General features: G+C 35.1%; 1 protein-coding gene across 1 annotated transcript; it reads left to right on the top strand.

Moving 5' to 3' along the window:
- The first annotated feature begins 7,961 nt into the window (after positions 1 to 7,961).
- On the top strand, positions 7,962 to 8,921 carry LOC103545622 (olfactory receptor 6F1-like). Its single transcript, XM_008512224.2, has one exon. The coding sequence runs from the start codon at positions 7,962 to 7,964 to the stop codon at positions 8,919 to 8,921; it is 960 nt and encodes a 319-aa protein (XP_008510446.2).
- Positions 8,922 to 9,444: the final 523 nt, after the last annotated feature.

Here is a 9,444-nt window from a genome sequence, read left to right as displayed (position 1 = left end):
AGAACATACAATGGAGAAAAGATAGTCTCTTCAATAAATGCTGTTGCGAAAACTGGACAGCCGCATGCAAAAGAATGAAAGTAGACCATTATTTACACTATGCACAAAAGTAATCTCAAAATGGATCAAAGACTTGAAGATAAGTCCTGAACTCATGAAACTCCTGCAAGGTAATATAAGTAGTACACTCTTTGACATCAGTCTCAGAAGCATCTCTTATAATATCATGTCTACTCAGGGAAGAGAAAGAAAAGAAAAAATAAACAAATGTGAGTATATCAGACTAAAAAGTTCCTGCACATCAACGGAAACCTTCAACAAAATGAAAAGACAAACCACCAACTGAAAGAAAATATTCGAAAATCATGTATCCAACACAGGGAAAATTTCCAAAATATATAAAGAACTCACACAACTCAACAACAAAAAAAGGAACAACCAAATCAAAAGATGGGCTGAGGATATGAACAGATATTTTTCGACAGAAGATATCCAGATGGCCAATCGGCACATGAAGAGATGCTCAACATCAATAATTATTAGGCAAACGCAAATCAAAACTACAAGGAAGTATCACCTTACACCTGTCAGAATGGTTATAATTACCAAGACAAAAAATACCAAGTGTTGGAGAGGAGGTAGAGAAAGGGAACACTCACACACTGCTGGTGGGAACGCAAACTGGTGCAGCCACTATGGGAAACAGTATGGGCATTTATCAAAAAATTAAAAATACAACTACCATGCAATCAAACTATCCCACTACTGGGTACCTACCCAAACAATTTGAAATCAACAACCCAAAGTAACATATGCACCCCTATGTTCATTGTAACACTATCCACAACAGCCAAGACATGGAAGCAACCCAAGTGCCCATTGACTGTTGATTGGATAAAGAAGATGTGGTGTATATATACATATATACAATGGAATACTACTCAGCCAGAAAAAAAAATACAAATTCATCCCATTTGCAATAACATGGAAGGACCTAGAGGGAATCACGCTAAGTGAAATAAGCCAGTCTGAGAAAGACAAACACCAGATGATTTCACTCATATGTGGAATATAAACAAATACATGGAGAAAGAAAACAGTTCAGTGGTTACCAGGTGAAGGGGGATGGGGGGTGGGCACAGGGGGTGATGGGGAGCATTTGTGTGGTGCCTGTCAATAAATAATGTACAACTGAAATCTCACATTGGTGTAAACTATTATGAATGCAATAAAAAAATAACTACAATGAAATATCACTTTACACCTGTCAGAATAGATATAATTACCAAGACAAAAACCAAAAGATGTTGGAGAGGATGTAGAGAAAAGGGAACGTTCATACACTCTTGTTGGGAATGAAAACTGGTGCAGCCACTATGGAAAAGACTATGCAGATTTCTCAAAAAGCTAAAAATAGGAATACCATACAATCCAGCTATCCCACTTCTGGGTATTTATTCAAGATCTTGAAATCAATTATCCAAAGAGATTATGCACCCCTATGTTCATTGCAGCATTATTCACAATAGCCAAGATGTGGAAGCAACCAAGTACCCTTCTACAGATGAATGGATAAAAAAGATGTGGTATATGTATATACTATTCAGTCATAATAAAGAAAATAATCATCCCATTTGCAACAACATAGATATAACTTGAGGGTATGATGTTAAGTGAAGTAAGCCAGACAGAGAAAGACAAACACTGCATGATTTCACTCATATGTGGAAGGTAACAAACACATGGGTAAAGAAAACATATTAGTGGTTACCAGAGGAGAAGCGGGTTTAGGGGGTGGGAGAAAGGGATAAAGGGACACATACATATGATGATGGAGAAAAATTAGACTACTTGGGGTGACCATGATGAAGTATATTCAGGAATTGATAAGCAATAATGTACACCTGAAATTACACAAGTTATAAACCATTATGATCGAAATAAAATTATGTGGGGGAAAAAAACCTGTTCCTAAGATCATAATTAATGGTAAAAAACTGAATCTCTTCTTTTATGATTAGGTACAAGTCAAAGATATCCAATCTCATTGTTTCATTCAAGGTCCTAGGAAGTGTAAGACGACAAACAAAGGAAATAAAGGCACACTTGAAAGAAGGTATATCGATTAGAAAGACAGAATAAATCTTTATTTGTAAATAATATTATTTTGTAAATAGGAAACCACAAAAATATGCAAAGAAAACTACTTTAAGTAGACATTGAATTTAGTTAGATCACAGATGACAAGGTCATTATACAAAAATCAATTCTTATTTTAGATCCTAACAAGAACAAACTTTTAGAAAATGCAATTAGTTAAAAACACTCTAATAACATCAAAATATAAAATATACAGGAAAATTAACAAAGTATGTGGAAGACATTTGCATGTAAAATTACAAAATACTGCAAGAGAAATTAAAGAAAGCTGAATAAATGGCCAGATATAGCATGTTCATGCATCAGGAGACTCAAGTTCCTGGAAGGCTCGTGTGTATGTAAATTGGTTTGCTGCTCCTGAAATGTGTATGGAAATCCAAAGATTTAGATCAGACTAAACAATTTTGAAAAAGAAAACCAAATTGGAGCACTTTAACTACCTTATTTCCCGACTGGTTATTGAGGAATGTTAGCCAAGACTGTATTTGCATAAATAGAAACAAATAGATCAGGTAAAGAGTTCAAGAATAGACCCACAAATTTATAGTCAACCTATTTTTTTTTAAATGGGCCTAGTAAATTCAATTGGGAAAGATTTTTATTTGTTAAAATAGTATAGAAAATCTGTAAAGGAAGAAAAAATAGAATATCTAATGTTACTTCATACCTTGCAAAAAATTCACTAGACAAGGATCATTGATCTAAATAGAAAAGGCAAAACCATATAATTTCCAGAGGAAAATAGAGAAGAACATCTACATGAAACCGGAATAGTCTAAGTCTTATATAAGACACACATCAAAAAGCATTAATCATGAAAAATAAAAATAATATTGATTTCATCAAATTTAATCTTTTGCTGTTTAGAAATCAGTGGTAAGAGAATAGAAAACAAGCCAAAAATTGGAAAAGAATAAACACAAATACATTTGTATATAACTAATAGAACATACTAATTTGCGAATAAACAATCTATTTTTAAATTCACATAATTTAAACACTTAATGAAAGTTTCATAAGATTGGTCAGTGAACACATGAAAAGATTCTCACTAACATAAGCTGTAAGAAAAATGCAAAGTGACACATGAAAACACTACACACTCACTAGAACAACTAAAATTAAAGAGGGACAATATCAAGTATTGGTGAGGATGTGGACAGTGGAACACTCGTCACTGCTGATGGGAATGTAAAATGTTGCAACAACTTTGGAAAAGTTTTAGCAATTTCTCATTAATTTAAGTAGATACTTACCCTATGACCCAGAAATTACAATTCTAGCTTTTATTCAAGGCAAAGGAAACATATCTGTATACAAAAATTTGTACATGAAAGTTCATAGCAATTTTATTCTTAATAACTCCAAATTTGAAACGATCTTAATATTTACCAATAAGTAAATGGATGAAGTTTGGTATATGTCTTCTATAGGTTACAACTCAGCAATAAGAAGGACAGACTTAAACCACACAACAAGGGGCCGGCCTGGTGGCATAGTGGGTAGGTTTGTGTGCTCCACTTCTCCAGCCCAGGGTTCATGGGTTTGCATCCTGGGCAGGAACTTATACACTGCTCATCAAGCCATGCTGTGGTAGCATCCCACATATGAAACAGAGGAAGACTGGCACAGATGTTAGCTCAGCGACAATCTTCCTCAAACAAAAAGAGGAAAATTGGCAACAGATGTAAATCACACACACACAATAGTGTGATTCAATCTCTAATGCATGACTGTAAATGAAAAAAGGCTGACATAAAAGAATATATGTTCTATGATTCTGTTTCTATGACAATCTAAACAAAACAAAGCTAAGCTATAGTGACAAAATGAGAGCAATAATTGCTTGGGTCCAAGGGAAGAAATGAGTTGAGTGCTTGGGGCATGAGGAAACTTTCTGCAGTAGATCAGAGTGCTACATTTCATGACTGTGGTTGCAGTTACATGTGTGTATACATTTATCAAAACTCATTGAACTCTATACTCATAATAAGTGTAATTTATAGGATGTCAATTATAGCTCAAAAATTCTATTTTAAGTTGCTTCCATGTCTTGGCTATTGTGAATAATGCTGCAATGAACATAGGGGTGCATATATATTTTTGACTTAGTGTTTTCATGTTCCTTGGGTAAATATTGATGTACACCTGAAATTTACATAAACTAATGTGACCTCAATGAAGCAAAATTTTCTTTTAAAAATTTATCCTCTTCTATTGCCTTTAAATCAGTGATTCTCAGTGGGATCACTATTAATAACTTGTGTAGGGTATTTGGCATCTCTAGATAATTTACAATCTTCATGCTCATGTCAATACATGACACGAACATCCCATGTTGTTTCAAACAAGCTGCCTCCACACATTTTCAAATATCTCCTGATACCTTCCACTTTCTCAATGACAATCACTGGTTTGCAATTTCTTCCCTTTTTGCCTGAAGGTTTGATCCACTTGGTATTTATGCACAAGGACTGAGTTTTGTGGGGGTTTTTTTACACATAGGATAACCCACTTTCTCAAACAGTACGTTGACCAAAACATTATTTCCCTTCACTAACATGAACAAGCTCAAACTTGTGTTCCAAGTTCCATCTTCACCACACATCTGTGGACGTCCTCTAGATTTACTTTATTCAGTCATCTAGATTGTCATTCTCGTCTTTTTGTGCCCCAAGGATTGTCAGTCTTGCATACCCTCTACACACATTCACTATGCTCCTGTAACTTAAACTTTCTGTGAAATGACTCAACCTCAATATCCACTACACTGAGCAGCATTGTTTTCCACACACACCTGGTAAATGTTTTTAGCTGATTTATTTGCTACAAAGAGATGCTATGCCAGTGCTGTTCTTTGGGTTTTTTGTTTGTTTGTTTTATAACTCTATTATTGCAAAGGAAGTCTTATAAATGCTGATCTCGTGCCTACTTTGTGTGCTAGAGAATACAGTCATCTGGCCATGCCTGTGGGGGCTGAAATATGGAGGGATACAATTCTGCAATCATTTTTTGAAGGGTGAACACCATGTGCAGTGGCAACTAATGAAGCCACTTAGAAATCAATTCCTTCAGTTCCTGTGAAGACATTTCTAGTACTTCCCACATTTGCTTTGTTCTTCCTTTGGTCCCAAGGGGAGACTACTCTGACCCTCTCCATAGGAAAGTCCTGAGGGAATCTTTGTGGATGTCCCAAGGCAGAGGGCATATTTCCAAGGCTCAAGGCTCAAGGCTGATGAAATTGTAACACACCTCTCAACGGGAATCTCAGATCATGCGTTTACCCGCATCCTGCCTACAGGGGAAAAAACACAAGGAATTTGGTGTTTATCTATGGCACAGATGGTGTGAAACGGCTAGCCAATACAGAAGGGAGGAGATTTTTAACTTCTTTCCCTCATGAACAAATTGAATACAGTGTGCTCTAACACACAGCTGAAAAGGAGAGTCAAAGAAAATATAGTTAGTAACATTCCATTCCTGAAAATAACCATACAGAATAAAGGCTGTGAGTATACCTGGGGGGATGTAATTGCTGTTATTTCTCACTTACCTAGAAAGCAATGGAGTTACATAGCAGTGCTTTTATAATTTTGGAACCTTCTGTAATCTGAGGCAATATTCTTCCTCAGACCTTCATTTAGCACATAGTATAAGCAATTATAGCTTATAAATTAAAACCACTAAATAAATTTTAACATATATAAGTTCTTCTTCATATTTAAAAGTTATTTTATTTTTATGGAAGTAATAGATAATTTAAAATTAATTTTCTCAATCATCTAGTGCTCTTCTAATGTTATATACAGCTTGGGATTTTTACAAAAGATAGAAGTAGATAACTGTGAGATTTTTTAGGAAAAGAAAAGAGATTTTCTCTTTGGAATGATGTTGGCCTGCTTCCATTGTCAAAGAACTACTTACATCCTTTCCAAATAATTTTTGTTTTCTTTTGGTTAATGCTAGGAGAAAAATGGTCATGAAATACACATTTAATAATCACAATGAGAGACTTTGGACTTTTGTCTTACACAGATAATAAAAATGTTAATAATTTTCTTGTAGAACCAGAGAATCAAACTCAGAAGAAAATGTTTTAAGAAATTAGCCCGAGTTCTTTCCTTTAAATGCTTTTCTTCAATGATAAATTCTAGGTTGATTTCTAGTCGTAATATTTTTTTAAATCTTTTTGAATAGTGCTATAGTCTGTGAAAAGCGCACTTTATTTTTGTTACTCAGAGTAATATGGCAAAAATGTTAGGATTTGTAGGGGATAAATATCTCCAGGTTGCTTTAGTGGGACAAATAAAATATCCCTTAACCATGTTAACATAACTTGACTCTTTAACCAAGTCTAACTAGTAATTACTATTTTATATATATATTTTTCATGTATATAAAACATATATAAAATATATATTATATATATATATAAAATAGAAATTACTAGACTTGATTAAAGAGTCAAGTTTATAAGTATGATCTATATATACACCATTCAATCACCAACACATCACAGGAAGCATTAATGCTGTGGCATAAAGCCTATATACATTTTTAAAATAGAGTTTTATGATTCAAAACTTCCATAAATGTTTAACACAGGAATTTTTAGACATGAACTGAATTGCCTTCATGTTTCTTTCATCTACTTTTTTCATTGTGATATAGGAGATATCAAGTCTGTATCTTTACCACAGGGACTTCTTAAAATATAATGAAAAAATATATTTTACATATATGATAAAATTTTTATTATGGGTACTAAGAATTTTTTTCTGCTGAATACTTACCGTCTAGATAGTTTGGCACTAAAACACATTTGTACATGAATACACCCATTGGAAAACTTTGTTCCTCTAAAAAAAGGATTTATGTATTTTTATTTTGGCAAAAACACTTCATATAACCATAATTATAAATACTGTTCGGTACACTAAAAATTGGTAAGTGAGTATATCTCATATTAAGGGTTCTTTCAAAATAGCCAAGATTTGGAAAAAAAAACTCTATGTCCAATGAAGAATGAATGGGTTTCTGAATTTAAATTATTTGCTTGACTGTTCCTAACCAATGTAGGAAAACTGCTGGATGCACTATTTCTGAAAACAAACCAAGATTAGGAAAGTTAAAAGAATATTTATGGGAAAAAAGTTTCCACGTATATATTGTATCCTACTCTCTGTTTGGTTTTCTGGAGATAAAATTCATCCCTGTACTAATCTCCCACCAAACCCTAAATGAGGCATATAACCAAGCTCATAGATGTAAAATTGTAGGCAACAGTGTGTCTTCATAATGCAACTAGTGTGACCTAGGAACTCCATTCTGAGAGCCCCACCCCATCCACTGGCCTCTGATCTGCATGCTGTCGGTTTCTTTACCACCTTCTAATTTCTATGATGTGAAATCACTAGTGATGGGACAATGTCATGTTTTTCCAATAGCCATATTTTGTGTATTCGCTTGAACTGTGATCTTTTAAAAAATCTACTTGGGTACCATCTGCCCCACCATTTAAAGTGATGTAACTCTGGAAAAAATATTTACTTCCTTAGTTTCTTCATTTGTAAGGTAGATTACTAGACTGTTTACCTTGGAGATTTATGTCGTAAGTCAACTGAGTCAAGCAATGTAAAATGTTTATAAAGATGCCAATATGTTTTGGTCAGTCATTCATCTTTATTATTATTAGAGATACATTAGCATCACAAAATAAAGGAACATGAAAATATTCCATTCTTGCTCATCTGCCACACTCTGGGCATTGTTGGTTCATTCCAGATCAGAGAAGATGAGCCATGGATGTAACAAACAAAACAGCAGTGACCGAGTTCATTTTTCTTGGGTTTTCTGGTGTTCTCTCTCTGCGGCTCACATTGTTTGTGATGTTTCTCACTGTATATCTGTTCTCCTTCATGGGAAACACCCTCATCATTTTTATTGTTCTGATGGATTCCACACTTCAAACACCCATGTACATTTTCTTGGGAAATTTGTCATTCCTAGAGATCTGGTACACCACAGCCACAGTGCCTAAATTGCTGGCCACCTGCCTCTCACAGGTTGTCACCATCTCTGTTTCTGGTTGTATAACTCAGTACTACTTCTTTTTCTCCATGGGAGCTACAGAGTGCATCCTGCTGGCAGTCATGGCCTATGACCGGTACCTGGCTGTCTGCAGCCCTCTACATTACTCACTCCTCATGAGTATTCCAGTGTGCCTGCGATTTTCAGCTGGATCTTGGGTTGGAGGCTTCATTGCCCCTCTGCTACCTACCATACTCATCTCTCATCTAAACTTTTGTGGCCCCCGGAAGATCAACCATTTCTTTTGTGACTCAGATCCCATTTTTAAACTGTCTTGCTCAGACACATTCTTGGTGGAGGCCTTGGGCTACACATGTAGCTCTATCGTGATTCTAAGTTCTTTCCTTCTCACCATGTCCTCCTACGGCCATATTGTGGTCACAATAACTAGACTGTCTTCCAGGGATGCTAAGAAGAAAACTTTCTGCACCTGTGCCTCCCACCTCACTGTGGTCACCATCTATTATGGCACCATTATCTTCGCCTATGTCCGCCCCCCAGCCAAATACAACTTCACCATTGGTAAGGTGGTCTCAGTGTTCTACTGTGTGGTCACCCCATTGGTAAATCCTCTCATATACACCCTGAGAAACAAAGATGTGAAGAAAGCTTTCAGGAAAGTTCTAGCACAAAGGAGATTGCTCTTGGTCAGAAACATGAGAGGGATTTGAGAGATCAACAAGAATGAGCAGTTTAGAATGGATTCTCAAGCCATATTTGCAAATGGTAAGTCTTGAAAATTATGTTGTAAAATTGATACCACCTAATACAGACATCTCTCGGCACTTTTGAATTCTACTGTAATAGATATTCTATAATTACTGTGTTTAAGTATGTTTTAGTGGAATGACATAGTGATAGAGAGAGAACACAAGCTCCCTGAACATAAAGCATTAACAATCAGAAAATATGACGATTTAGTCCCATATAATATTTCATTTGAATGTTTTCATAATTTACACCTTAACAGTAACCATGGGCCAAAAGTTGTTTCTGTTAAATGGAGCAGTGTTACTCCATCTGGTAGATGGGCTATTACAAACATCACTTTGAAGCTTGAATAATTATCTCGATAAACACTTATCAAACACATGTGATGAACCAGGCACTATCCTTAAGCACAGATGTTGATTTAATCATGAATGTAAACACAACTGGAGAATTTTGTTGAGAAATATTGGATAAGGGATTATT

Source organism: Equus przewalskii, unplaced genomic scaffold (genome assembly GCF_037783145.1).
Source record: "Equus przewalskii isolate Varuska unplaced genomic scaffold, EquPr2 contig_R1842, whole genome shotgun sequence".
Lineage (NCBI taxonomy): Eukaryota > Metazoa > Chordata > Mammalia > Perissodactyla > Equidae > Equus > Equus przewalskii.
Note: the sequence above shows the minus strand (reverse complement) of the source record. Positions and strands in the feature narration are given on the sequence as shown.

Excerpts from the sequence above, each read along its gene's own strand:
- LOC103545622 (XM_008512224.2), top strand. The coding sequence starts at position 7,962 with ATGGATGTAACAAACAAAACAGCAGTGACCGAGTTCATTTTTCTTGGG.